The 15,517-nt window shown below is 34.7% G+C and overlaps 1 protein-coding gene across 1 annotated transcript; it reads right to left on the bottom strand.

Annotated features, from left to right (window-relative positions):
- Positions 1-3,308: 3,308 nt before the first annotated feature.
- LOC140163333 (probable G-protein coupled receptor No18) lies at positions 3,309-4,373 on the bottom strand. Its single transcript, XM_072186732.1, has one exon. The coding sequence runs from the start codon at positions 4,371-4,373 to the stop codon at positions 3,309-3,311; it is 1,065 nt and encodes a 354-aa protein (XP_072042833.1).
- Between the last annotated feature and the right edge of the window lie 11,144 nt (positions 4,374-15,517).

Genomic DNA, 15,517 nt, shown 5'->3' with positions numbered 1-15,517 from the left:
AAGATGCACAGGGCAATTTAGGGGCCCTGATTTAGTAAGAATATGGATAACAATCCAATGGTTGTAAATACTCAATTAGTATTTTCAAACTTAGGGTATGTAAGCTGCATGACGTATTGGTGATCTAATCGATATTGTCATGCAAAAAAGTCACTGTTTTCGCAGGTCAAGAAAATTAAGTTTTCCCGGACCCTGTTTGTACAGAAAGTCAATGGGGACCATTTACTGGTGTACGCCCATAAACAAAACACTATAGTATAAATATAATTATGTACATTAAGGGGGTACTACACCCATTGATTTTTTTTTGCATTTTTTTGCATTTTGTGAAGAAATTACAAAAAAAATTGGACAAAGTGGTATGCAAAATGAAGGGGCAAATCTTCTCGTTTTATTGGTGGTATCGGTATCAATGTAGCTTACATGCTTTTACAGATAGAAGCCAAAAGGAGGTACATCACTGATGATTTAAATTCACTTCATTTTGGAAAGCTTACTATCAACGGATTTCGTTAAAATTTTGGATATGTGTTGCTAACACATTAGGGAAATAAAGTTGATATGTAAAATGGGAATAAGTGGTTCCTGATTTCTTTTATGACTTCATGAACTTGGTGCTCCACAACTATCAAAAAAGGAACTGGTTAAAATGCTTCTATTTTCAATGTTGAGCTATATTTTGTATTTTTAACTTGCGACATTATTGCACTGAAACTTAATTAAGCCATAGGTAACAGGTTACAACAACCATACTACAGCAATGATGAAAAAAATTGTATTTCTTGTCACCTATACCACCATATTGGGTAGTTTTCCGTAAGCTTAACGTTTGTGATTTTGGTAACTATTTTATATTTATTTGTGAAATCCGTCTCAACTAGGCATTCTAAATTGTACTCACCATTTACATCCCAAGGTATATTAGTATATCCACCATGCACTTCTCGATATATATCCAGTTAAAGACAGAATATCAAAATTATGCCTCATATGATATCACAGACTCTCACATGTGTATTCAAAATTGATGCTTAAATTTGACCTGAACCAATTGACCTATAACCTGACATACGGTGACCTAATAGCCTTTTCTTCTCCTAACAACTAATGACTATGCATCCATTGTATAAGTGTTTATTTAATTTATTCAGTGTTATATCATGGTAGGTATTTTGCATGCACCACTATAGATTTTCTATAGAGAGTATAACAAAGGATTTAATGTATTCTATTCATGTACCCTACTTGAACATTTTGAAAAGAATATATTATGGTTTGTTATGAAACACAGATCTGAGTTACTAGGTTACAGTAAACAAAAAATATATAGGTCTAAAATAACTTACTAAAATGGTTGAAAGTCACTTTATATGTAGATATATTTTATAAGTTCAGGACATGAGGTGATAAACATATATATGTACTTAATAAATTTGCAAGAAAAAAAAGAAGAGGGGTACTGATGAAAATAGGGGTATTATATCGCCTTAAACCACTAAAACACCGCAATAGTGTGTGTTATAAGAAGGTCATTGAAAAGTTCTACCTCCACCATCACAGCTCTTTTAATCTTAAGTGTCAGGATATTGAAATTACCCATGACTATCAAATGAAAGCTATTTGACGAGAATGTGATTTGTGATTGTTTATATAAATTGGTTAAAGAGATTACAGATTTGATATGTTTGGAAATGGTTTGAAACAGAAGCCAAAAGTTTACTAACCATCACATTGTATAATCGTTGGATAATATAGCTCCCTGACATATCATGGGACTGTAAAACAAAATAAAACACGTTTTATATGAGAAGAAAACATTGAAGGATTCAACAGATGTTGGTGAATTTCGACTAGACCACGTTTACGAGTAATTTGTAATTACATGGAAAAACAGTGGCATGATGGACGGGAATTATATAAATAAACATAATAACAGGTTCGCCGTCGCAATTAACAAATGGCCCTAGCTACTATGTTCTATTTGCGGGGAGGAGATAAGTTTAAGTGACCGCTTATGGGTTCGAATTTCTCACCAGCCTAATCATGAAGCTCCTGTGGCCCAGTGGTTAAGGTACAGGTCTCGTAAACCTGAGGTTCTGGGTTCGATTCCCAGGCGGGATCCCTTTTTCTATTTGTCTCCTTTATTAATTGCGACGGCGAACCTGGTGAAAAATTATGTTTAATTTGAAATTACTTATGTAAAGCAATAGATGCATCTTGACGTGGGAATAAGTTAAACAATATGTTAGTAACCTTGTATATGCTTACAAAATATGCTGACAAAATACACAAACTGTTAATAGCTTTTATTTTGTTTTATTTTAAGAATTTGATTTAAGAATATAATCATGGGTAATTTCAATTTCCTGGCACGTAAGATAACAGAGATGTGACGAAGGAGGTAGAACTTTTTGAATGACCCTCGTATGTATTCTATTTAAACATATTTAACGAAAATGTACACACTAATAAGATTTTAATTAACGATGCTTTGTAGTGTAGTAACACACACAGTAAAGACTGTTGATGTAGTTGCAAATGCTGTTAATACTGATAAAGAACAATACATTGTCAAATAGTGCTCCCTGACAAAATATTGTTAGATCATCGCATTTGCTAGGAAAAGTCAACAATTCAAACGTTTAAATGTTGTTACTAATTATGTTTTATTATTATATGACTTATATTAAATATTTATATTGCCTCAAGTCTTTGAAGACAGATATAATGAATATAGCGTACACAGTAATATTGTCGCTTTTTTCTGTTTTACAGTTTTAAATCGCAGCAATTCTATACATGTACGAATCCGATTTGTGCTTAAGGGGGTACTACACCCCTGGTCAATTTTTTGCCTATTTTTGCATTTTCTCAAAAATTAAAGTTCATTGGTAACAAGTAAGATATGTATATTATAGAGTCAAAGACTACAACTACTGCACTGGAAATTTTATTTCAGCATAAACAACAGTTGTGGAATTACAGTCATAAATGAGTTGCTGAATTTTCAGTGCAGTAGTTGTAGTCCTTGCCCCTATAATATACATATCTTACTTGTCACCAATGCGCTACAATTTTTGATAAAAATGCAAAAATAGGCACAAAATTGGCCAGGGGTGTAGTACCCCCTTAAATTTGCTCATATATTATTACCTAAAATATAATGTCCAATCACATTGGGTAATAAAGGTCATTGTGATTTGAAGAAAATAAAAGCCGACAGTAGCACCAAAGATCTATTTCGGTGAAACGGCACGAACAGTAACTTGCCGACCATGGAAATAATATCAGACCGGATATTGCAGCAATTATGATTTAAACCGGCAATGAATTATTCGCTTAAATCCTGACCTAAATTCCTTGTTGAACACGGTGTAGATAATTGGGTTAATCACACTATTAGACCAACCCAGCCATGACAAACCTACGTACATTTCCCGCGTTACGGTACAATTACGGCACAGAGCAGAGGTTACATGTAGCGTAAAGAACGGTAGCCAACAGGATACAAAAACACCCACTACAATAGCGATGACCCTTGCTGCTTTGCGTTCTATTCTTAAAGACACGTGGGCAGAACGGCAACTTTGTGTTTCAACAGCAGATAAACTCAACGACGACTCAAGTCTTCGTGGCATTTGATGTGGGCGACGAGTTTCGTTTGACTGACTTTGTGACGCTCTACTTGTAACTGCTATTTCTGGTACGGTTCTAGACAATCTGGTACCGACTGTGGGTGGGTTGGAGGGGCTTATTGGTCGTCTTGCCCTTTTAGATGCAGCTTTGTATATACGGTAGTACATTACCAGCATTACACTGCAAGGTATGTAGAATGAGACCAATGAAGATGTTATTATATACACTGGATTTTCCGTAAATCCACAACTGTTACCATTCGTTGTGGAAACGAACAACGCAGGCATTGACACAAGCCCAGATAGGAGAAACACTCCAAAGATCCGTGTTGCAGCTGCTTTGTTTGTTCGGTTGAAAGCATATTTGACTGGCTTTGTTATTGCACGAAGCCTGTCTCTTGATATTATAAAAAGATGCAGAATAGACGAAGTCGATAGCATAACATCCAGTATAATCCAAGTTTTACACAGACCTTCTCCCAAATACCAATGTCCACGGTTGATCTCGGAGTAAAGTCCAAATGGCATTATGATGAGGGCTACTAGAAAATCAGCTACTGCAAGCGATGCAATGTAGTAGTTCGGAACGATTCTTAAAGTACGATATGTAAAGACGGCCACTACGACAAAGGCGTTTCCGACGACACCAAGTATCACCATAAATGTTATTATTAGGTATGGCGTAACTCTTACCATATCGTTCACATTATGTGAAAATTGATCAGTAGAGTTCTCCATCTTGGCTGCTTGGTCAGTGTGACAAAAGTAATTTGACCATCTTGCTTATAACCACTAATGATACATTTGTGATATCGTCGCAGTAAAGAAGCTGTTTGGTCAGTATTACAAAAGTAATAACCCTTAATTGAAATACCAGCATTGATAATTACTTCTAATATTGGCCCGATCAATAAATCAAATGAGGCTTTATTAGATGTTTGATGCTTACGTAATCGCTTCAGATGGTTCAAGTTTCCCGATAATAACCACAATATTATTAGGACAAACGCTGTTTAACAGCATTTTAATTAAAGCTATAATAATAATTGTTGAATTATTAATACGGTCCACAACTTATAAGTTCCCCCTAATACTTTTTGAAATAAGTCAAAAAATATTTTACAAAATGTAAAAATGTAAAAATATATGTATAGCCCTATTTGTTCTTCACATGTGGACCAATTTATAGCGTCACACGTCATTGCGTTCAGTCACAATGGTTAATTGTGTAAGAAAAGAGGCCGTTTTAAAAGTTGCACCTGAGTCCATAGCAGTCAGTCTTTGACAAACACATTAATATACCTGGCTTACTGTATTGTTTGAGAGCTGACTCCTATGGACTTAGATACAACCGTTTAAAACGGTCTCTTTTTTACATAATGAACCATTGTGACTGAAGGCAATGACGTGTGACGCTATAATTCGCTCCATATCTGTAAAACAAATACGGCTACCCATACCTTTTTACACATTTGTATTTTGTAAAATATTTTTCGATTTATTTAAAAAAAGTATTTAGGGAGAACTTATAAGTTGTGGACACAAATATCTGGCCACAGCAGAAGGCTCCAAAAGTAATAATAATAATTACACGTGGTAGTAATAGCATGCACGTTCTGTAATTGAAACTGGAAACACGGATATGAGAAACCCATAAAATAAACATGGTTCATAATTAACGGGGTAAGGTAGGCATAGCTTTGATAATAATGATTACATAGCGTGCTCTTTGCGACATGACGGCGATGAAGACATGTATTTATTCCCCCAACTACTTCAGAGGACATAAAAAGGAAACCACAGACATTCAATTAGTATTATATTTAAGCAGAATGCTGCTTTCATTATAGCGGACAACATAACGACTTTATTTTAAACTTGAACTTCACATCTAGTTTGGAAATAGCGCCATCATAATTCCATCATGGAATATTTCAACAAATTTTCTAATTGCCATGCTAAATATTAATACACATGGCTCTGAGTTTTTTTACATTCATTTCATAATTGTCGTATACGCTAATTCCTATTTTCTGTTTTATCTGGAACCCACAGATAGTCATGGCTTTCTTTTATCATGTCATTTCCCGATGTTTGGCTAAATAAGAAAGAAAATCACGTATACCAGCGAATTTTGCTCGAGCACGTACCCGGTCATGGAGACTCACAAATATACACCACGAAATAACGCTATGACATCATATTTTAGTGAGCTCGCGGTTGCAAAATTGGGAAATTCTATCGTACAAAATACTATGTACAAAGGTTTTGGCAAAATCAATTTGTAGGTAAAAATATAACGTTTTTCATCAGGTTTTGAAAATAATAGCAAATGTATATATATTTTTTTATTTATTCATTAAACTACAAACTTTTCAGGTTGATATCCGTTAGAATAATTTCGTTAATACAATTAACACATTCAGTCTAGTCATTACAATATCGTTTAAACCTGTTTATTTAAATACTAACCACTTCGACTTCAAGGCGCCAGTATATTGTAATGCAACAAATGAGATAATAATCAGATTTATAGTTTGTTTAATGTTCTTATGTCCGCGACCAGCTACTTATAACATGCTTATTAAGATGTATTACCTTGCTTTAATAACGTAACATAACGTCACAATTAAGAAGTGCTAAGACCAATTTACAATAGGTTGTATATAGTATCATTATTAGTATAGTAATGAAAAAATAGTACTGATTGGACGAAGATTGTACCCATTTAATCTACCGCGCAGTAATTGTGTTGTCAATAGCAATTGCGCTGTAATGTTAGTAAATGTAATGTAATGCAGTAATGTAAGTAATGTGTTATAATAGTGTGGGTTTGAAATAGCCTTTGACGTGATGATGCTAAAATATGCAAGGCCTTATTATTAATATATTGCCATAGCCTGATTAGAAGTTATTGATATAAACAAACAATGTATATTAACTACCATATTTACCATAGTTCTCCTATATTGCCTATTTTTGAAACAGAAAAACCCACCGATATATTTCCACAAACTTATACAAACAGTCATACAGTCATTTCGTTAAGCTGGTTGGCTCCTATTTACTAGCCCTAATCAAATACTCTCTTTATGAAACAGCTGAGGATTATGTCAATGAAAACTACAAATACTCTGAATACACATTGAATACTATATATTAACCTGAAAACAAACTTATATGTTAGGCCTAACTAAGTAATTCATAAATCAGAGTTAATGATAAGCTGCCGCCGCGATACTTGTCTTGTTGAACAATTGAGGTTTCTCTTAATTTATTCTTGAAATTGCAAACATGGTTCTTTTTGAGCTGTAAGACTCACATTAGTGTCGTTTCACCACTACGCTAGTGCTTTCACCAAAATGGCAACTCATCACATCAGACTCTTTTCTTTTCTAAGCGACAGGAACTTGACAGGAAGTAGGGAGCTGTTTATGGTTACATGCAAAGTCCTGAAGCTCGTTCTGCTCGGTTTTGGTAAAAATGAAGTAGTGTTGATTTCTAGGTGCATACCATACCATAAAAGAAGTCGTGATCGCACGCCCTCTATTTGAATTGTATTACCAAATTGATGTTAAAAATAGATCATTAATGGCTGTATGTGAGTTTTTGTAGCATTATGTCTCACGTAAGGCTACAATAATTATATAATATACTAATACGATCTATTCAGCTTTATGCTTACGGCAATTATTGGCAGGACTTGAAGGTATAGCTTTACAGCTTTGTCTTTTGAAGAATGTTCTCAATAAAAGAGGTTTTCATTCTAACATAATGTGTTTCATGGGCATTGACCTCAACATTCAATGTTGAAAGTTAACCGTAGATATCAGGGATAATAGTTTTGAATACTGAAACCTTTTATACGATATATCGTTATATTTCTGCTATCTCACATGCCAGGATTTTGAAATAATCCATGACTATACTATTATATCTAGGCAACAAAATAAACGTTTTTTGATGACGATGTGATTTTTGTTGGTTGGATATATTGGTTAAAGCGAATGCAGATTTGTTACGTCGGAAATGTATTTTGCAGTCAGCGTATAAAAGGTTCAACGCATTTTTTTAAGTCATGGACATTTCAAATCAAAATATACCTGTTATTCTCAAGAAACAACAACAAAAAACTGGTTTGCCTTGTGTGACCTCTTGAATTCACCCGAATCAAATACACACAGCATTTAGGAGCATATTTTGTTAAAATGTAATCGTGTAGCCGAGAGTAGTATTATTATGTATCGTCACTATATCGTAGTCTCGCAACCTATTTGCATGTGTAGCCTTCTTTCAAAAGTTCAACTGAGTACGTAGATTCATGGGATAACATATCTCGCTAAGGCTACAACAGTACAAGACATTCCACTCAGCTGATGCTCCAGGCAATATCTAGGCAGGACGTACACGAGGGTAGCTTTACAGCTTTGTCTGCCTAACAATGCTCTCGATAGAGATTTTGATACTGACAGAATGCATTTAAAGGGCATTGACCTCAACCATTATGTTGAAAGTCACAATCATGAATATCACGGATAATATCTTTAAAGGAAGAACATGTTATAAAACAGCTGCAGTTGAAAGGATCTGTAATAAACAAGACAAGTGAATGCCAAAGGTATTGGCCGTGACCTTCGAAAGTCAATACCTAGGAGAACACTATATCTAATATTGTGACAGATATTCGTTAATTAGTATTGTTCCAGGGGTTTGCAGACGTAAAACGAGATTTGATATCAAACAAAACGAATGAAGTTTATTCTGAGAGCATTTGCCATCGGTCTTTAAGGTCATTGTATGGGGATATGGATACAAAACCCTGTAGCCATCCCTGTTTATTCATTTTATTTTTAGATTTATTTTGATGAGTGATTTGTTTTACAACTTGTTGGAAACCATCCCAAATAAGGAAATAGTATAACTCATGCAAAATGTTGGCCATATTGTAAGTATAAGCAATTGATAACATTTTTTTGTTTGTTGTAGTGTTCACTGCAATTTCAAAATTGTTGTATTGCGATTCGATTGTATACATGGTATAGTAAATAAGTTACGCTTGGTTTATTAAATCAACGCGTTATGTGCTGTCATTGCAATGTAACTTAAATTTTCTGTTTCAATAATTAAACATTTCGACTGCGAGGCACCAGTCGATTTGAAAGCAACAGATGAAATAATAATCAGATTTGTACAAACTCAGTAAATCCCCAGCACTGCGACTAAGAACATATATGTAATATGCATTATAAACGTAAAATTTATATTAGTCTTTTATTTACAACGTGGAATCACGTCATAGTTGAGAAGCATCATGCCCAACTTGGAGTTGTTAATAAAAGTAATTGTGGTTATTTTTAGTAATGGAATACATGGCGCCGATTGGCCTAAGTTTATTCTCATTCAGTTGACCACGTGGAAAACAGTTTGTCAATAGCTATTAGACTACCATCACTCTACCAATATATGTTATTAGCTCTAAATTGTATGTATGAAATAGCTTGTGATGTTATGCGGTCCAAAGTTATTATTAACTTGTCATCATAACATTATTATATTAGAGCTTGTTTGCTTGATAAAAATTAAACCCACATATGCTGCCATATTTAATGTTTATTTACTTGATAAAAATAACCTTAAATACACATTTCTGAACAATACATACGATCATAATATTTGACTAACTGAGAGTTATTACAGATGTAATTACAGCAACTAGCGTTATTACATGAATACACGTTGCATTTTGAAACAAACAAAAATGCCCTCATCGAAATGTTGCAACGATAATACGAACACACTCTTCCAAATACTTTAAAACTTCGGAATCGTGTGCGAAACACAAACTAAAATGAATCAGTTAATTTTACCAGCGATGAAAGGAGTCATGCTGTGTGTGGATGAAGCATTTGTGACGTGTCATGTCAAAAGGAGACACTTTTGGGCAGGTTATCAATGTTGAGCTTTTTACATTTCTTAAATATAGAGATATTTTGCTCCACAACGCCGTTTTCCCCAATAAAATCGGGCATTCCTAAGTTATGGTATAACAAAATTGGAAATTGAGATATCGGCCTTTAAAAATATTATTAACAATGTTGAGAGTAGGAATTACCTTGAAAAATGTCTCAAAAAAATACAAAATGCCAGTTGCATTCCGGTCTAAAACTACCAGACATACAAACCCAAATTGTGAACAAATCACCCCCGGGCAGATTTTTGTTTATATCTCCATTTACGATCCTGCCCAAAAGTGTCTCCTTTTGACATGACACGTCACATTTTATTCCAAAGTTTGCTATAGTATGTACGTTTTAGCCATGGTACAGTGAGCACCCTACATTTCATTTGCACCATTTTTTTTCAAGTAATATAATTTTCTTGTTTCACAATGGAGATTAAAGTAGGAGCGCAAACAAACTATATAATCCAATTAAAACACAGTACTGCTACTCTAGAATTCTCTTAGAACATGTTTAATTCACGTACAATATAATAGCTCGGATGAGAAATGTCAAGTTAATTCAACGAAATTCGCACTTTTTAATGCATGTTATTCTCAATGTTGTCATCCGGTGACTGGTACCACATGGGACGTCACGTGGTATTTTACAAGCACCAGTCGGACTTACTGGTACGGTGCACGTGTAATGAACATAACATTTGGATTACATTTGAATAGTTGCGCTTTTTTAAATAAGGACTGAATCTTTGCATACGATCTTTCAAATGTTCATTGTCTTCTAGGGGGTGTATGTCGCCTTTTTCATGTCATTAATCAATTTGTTTTTTATTTACTAGCCCTTAGCAGGTGGGTGGATATTAGATACTCTCTTTATCAAACATCGAAGGGATGTAATCAAAACGCGACCGGCGGTTCGGGTTGTGCCAATTTCTATTGTTCTAAACAATGGGACGCGGTTCGACTGCCGGTAACTGCCGGTTAACCGGCGTTTGAGTTTAGATATCATCCCTTAGGCGATTCCCGGTGAGTTTTTAGCATGAAAGCTAGAAATTAGCTAATTGTTTTTCTTTGATCCGTCAGGGAATATGATGTTATTTAATTCATAAATCCCACTTGTCAAACAAATACGCCGATATTGTTTTTGACCGGAAGTTGCCCATGAAACCAACACAATTTGGGAGAGTGGAAGCTAAAATACAGCCTCAGCACGCTGAAATGAGAGGTTAATCAAAAAGTAGAACTAATGGAGATTTTGTATAACTGTACAGAAAATGAAGCAGTCATGTTTGTAAATACTTCAGTGAGTGAACTTGCCTGCTACAGTGGTCTAAAAGAATTGCTGTTTCCCTTATTTTTTCTGGAAAGGTGTTCACTGCTTATTTCGTCTTGGCTCTTTTGATTCCTCGTGGCGTACTATGAGCATACGACAATATGTCGTGATCTCAAAACTCTTTTGTTGCATGTGCTTTTTTCTTTCAAAGAGCTCGCTTCTCATGTAGATTCTACATTGGTACAAGCCATTCCCCTCTTATGCTAGTGGTAATATGTGGGTAGGACGTGAGAGTAGTTTTACAGCTATATCTTCCGAACAATGCTCCCAATAAAAGAGGTTTTGAACCAAACAGGATGTATTGCATTAGCATATGACCTCAACATTATAACTGTAGATGACGGGAATAGTATGTTTAAGGGCTCGGATAGCAACGTTTGCACATTATTTTTGTGGGACATGAGAGGACACCAGACACATCAAATTGCATTCTGAATACGAGGAGTGTCATGATGAAATCAAATAATTTTGACTTTTTTGAAATTTTATGGTAAGTTATTAAAAATAGATATTTTTGACATTTAACAGTCCTCGAAGTAAACAAATCTAATGATAGGTGCTTAGAGTGTATTATTATTAGTGTAAATAATAAAGTAGCGAAAACTGATTTCTAAAAGCGCAGATTTATGCGAACAGAAATACTGCCACCATCAGGGTAAGTTGGTGTGGCAGAACACACCGAGGTATCCGTCAAAGGAATCCCGGTCAGGCTTAAAAACACAACAACAATGAATAGTATTATAATATATATTATTACAAGTTTTATTAAAGTTTTTACTCTACAAAATACATCTTAATCTACTACATGAATAACAGTTTATGTCACAAATGGCTTACCATACCTGGCTGAAAGGAATGATTTTAAAATGCACAGCTGTTTAATTAAACAATTAGCAACAGTATTTTTATCTGCTGTGTTATGACGCAAATGGCTTGCCATACTTATGCTGTTTTAACACATTACACCATTTTACATAAAGTTTCACAATTTACATGACAAAGAATACTTTTTATATGGTTCATCAAAGCATCCTACACAATGACAAGTAATACATGGTACCTTTTTTTAGGATTCATCAAAGCACCTGACACATGTAAATACATAAACAAAGGTCACTGGACTATTAACTTCATGCACAAACTACCGGTATTTAAAATGCCAAATCTCACAACCATTGACTTTTTACCTTACTCCTGAACCTTAATGTCTCTACTACAACTGTACACTATTTCTTTCTACTGGTATCACCTGAGCACCTTTTTACCATAAACTCGCCAATTCTCCAACTATTTTAATCTCACACAATCCTGAACAATACACGACTCTAACATTGTACACAAATGTTAACTCGCAATTTGAGCGCCTCAAACCTCCGCGTCTCTAAACTCTCACAAAAGCTCTCTCACAACTCGCCTAATCTGCAACTCCTAAATGCATAAACCACAAAAGCGCAATTGCCAACATTAATATTACATTTTTACAATTATTTCACAAAATGACATTATGAATGCACACTGCAAGCATTATTTTTGAAACCATATTACGCCTACACACTGAACACATGTTTACCGAATGTCCTCATGGAAATCTATGTTGCGCACAACCTTCGGGAGTTGATACTGGGAGCCACATCAACACATTCTGCACCACTGCGCACATTTCCACTTGCAAGACAATCCTTTTTTACACAAACAAGCTTTTTATACAATGACACATTATGGCCACCACAGACTTCAAAGTGCACGAGGAGTCTGCATAGCCCTCTGGCCCTAAATAGAAGTCAGTGAAACTTCCGGTATAGCAGTAATACGCCACAACCACTCGTCAGTGTTACTAGTATCTCTACTTCGGGTTTCTTCTGTCCTCTGCGTGTCTTTAATAAAATACAACCTGTTTACTCATCAACACACATTTTTGAGTTGGTACACAATTCCCGTGTAATTTTATCCAATACTCAACTTGACAGATTTCAACACACACAAATACAAGGTTTCAACAATGGCTGCATCACTTATTACATTAAAATGATCTATTTTTATCACACAGCAATCATCAATTTCAATGCTAATTTTGTCAACAATGGCTTGCCATAACCAAGTTATAAATACACCAGCGTATTTACTAAAATGTTTTGCCAAAGTACACAACATAGTTTCTTACTTCTACAAGTTATTTACAAAGCATGAATACACATTTTAATCAACACATATTTTATAGGCCTACAAATCTTGAATCAAATGATGCACTAATATACCTCTACACAAAGCATTTAGCCAAACCCAAAATATGATTACGCAATCAGCATGCACAAATTTGGTACATTATGCAACTACTTCTTAAAAGTCACACATTATTTCAACCTGACCTACTTTTACGCAAAGTGCACAATATCTGAACCATGCTCACAATCACAATTATGACGCTTTTGGCGCACCATACTTTTACTACAAAATGTCAATCAACATGATGAAATAGCTTCAAATATTTATTTGCACAAATTTTGACTTTCTGTACACAAAATGTCATGTCAATTTGCAATCATCCGTGCTGCTTGTTCTGCAAAACATAATATTTTAACCCAATTTACTTTCCACAAGGTTTTGTCCCAATCCCTGCCAAACAATGACCTGAACTTGAACTCTGACCCAATTTCAGACATTTTTACTCTCAAAACAATGTCCAAAAGAAATACAAACCAACACATTGCTCAAAACACATCCCAATTTGGCAAACATTTATTTTACTCATCCCCCAAAAGAAGCACAAATTGTTTACATTTAAATATGCATATCAAAATCATGAAATTACAAACTCACATTAAATTTATACACACAATGTCCAATGTCGTCGCCTGTTGCATGCATGTTGATGATGCTTGTCTGCCGTTATCGCGAGGTGCACTTATCGAAGAAATTAATAAATCCGACATTTTGCTGGCCAGCTTTTTTAATTGCGAAATGTCCATTGCAGATACATGCGATGGAAGAAAATGGCGTCTTCGCTAAATCACTTGGATTATCATTAAAATATCATTGTCCATTGCGTACGCTATTTATAGAGGGGAAATCCCGTTACAGTATGTAGCTGGGAGGAAAAGCGGTCCATCATTTGAAAATGTTGACCTTTCGTATCAAAGATTCACATTTGAACGCAAAAAAAAGCATCACAATGAAGTTGAATGAATATGAGACAATGTATAACCCCTGGGCCATAGTTTGTAACACGTACTACCAAGGGGTCTGTTTGTTGTTGCAACCTACTTAATTTCCTTTTTTTAAACGTCATATACCGTTATATATATAGCTATGGCTCTCCTTCATCCCAGAACTAATGGACCATATTTTGAAACACTTACTACGAAGAGGGTGGTGTTGGTGTTGCAATATCCCTAATTTGCCTTTATAAACGTCACATGCCGTTATATTTGGTACTAATGTATAGCTATAGGTCTCTTACATCAAATTATACGAACGATTTATTTTGATTCATAACCTGAGATATAAGATTGAAAAGTACAGCATTCTTAACGATAATGGAAAAAAAGAGGAAAAGTCACAAGTTAAAAAGGTAATGTTAAAATAAAGCTATGGATAAGAAATATCATTCTTTTCTTTTGATAATTGTTTTGTACTGCAGTTCTTCTATCACTTTCATTGATGCCTAGTATACCAATATGTATATGACCAATATCACACCATTTTGATAATGACATTATTTATGAAGCCTTTGGTTATTATTTTTTCACTTATCATGAATATCAGACACGTGGTTCTTCAAAAGGTCACGAAAGAGTCACGTTTTTATTTCCATGATTTCAATTTCTTTTTGCGAATGTGACTTTCTTTCATTACTACTGAGTTGTTAATTTGGTTTGCAAAAATGACAGCTGGGTCTCTGTCATTTTGTCATTATGATACTGCAATAATATAAACATGGCAAAACTTGTTTGCACAATACTGCTGGAAATCTTATTTAAATATTGACTCGTCTGTGGATTCCGTTGTGAATACATTGTTATGGTATAATTAAATACTTAAAAATTACGGACTTGGCAGTAATGTGAGTGTTAGTACGCAAGCATTACATTAATGTATTTTAATAGCATCTGGGAACGCCGTGGCCTTATTACTTCATTGATTTTATGTCTATGATATCACAGCAAGTAAATGTAGATTACTGTTAAATTTGATTGGGAGAATTAAGAAGCCTGTAGATTTTAAGGTAACATTATGGTAGCAAAATGTAGGTGGCTTTACTAATAAGACAAAGCACATTGAGTTTATTACATGGTACCGTCTGCATTGTATCATTAGTTGTGTAGTTTGATTGTACTAACCCATTTTTCCATTCATGAAAGCTAGAAACTAGCCTACTACTGCTTTACTTGTTTTAGCCCTTGCCGAAAATAATTGCGGTTCCTTTTATTGTTTTTCTAGGAAGGTGTTCACTGCTTATTCCAGATGTCTTAAAATGAAGCAGTGTTGATTTCCATTGGCGTACTATGAATAGAGCAGACGACAATAAGTATGTCGTGATATGATCACTACTCTATTGTTGAATATTCATTTTTCTGTCAGAGAGCTCGCTTC

Source organism: Amphiura filiformis, chromosome 10 (assembly GCF_039555335.1).
Source record: "Amphiura filiformis chromosome 10, Afil_fr2py, whole genome shotgun sequence".
In the NCBI taxonomy this organism is placed as follows: Eukaryota; Metazoa; Echinodermata; class Ophiuroidea; order Amphilepidida; family Amphiuridae; genus Amphiura; species Amphiura filiformis.
Note: the sequence above shows the minus strand (reverse complement) of the source record. Positions and strands in the feature narration are given on the sequence as shown.

Coding starts and splice junctions, on each gene's coding strand:
- LOC140163333 (XM_072186732.1), bottom strand. CDS start 4,373: ATGGAGAACTCTACTGATCAATTTTCACATAATGTGAACGATATGGTA.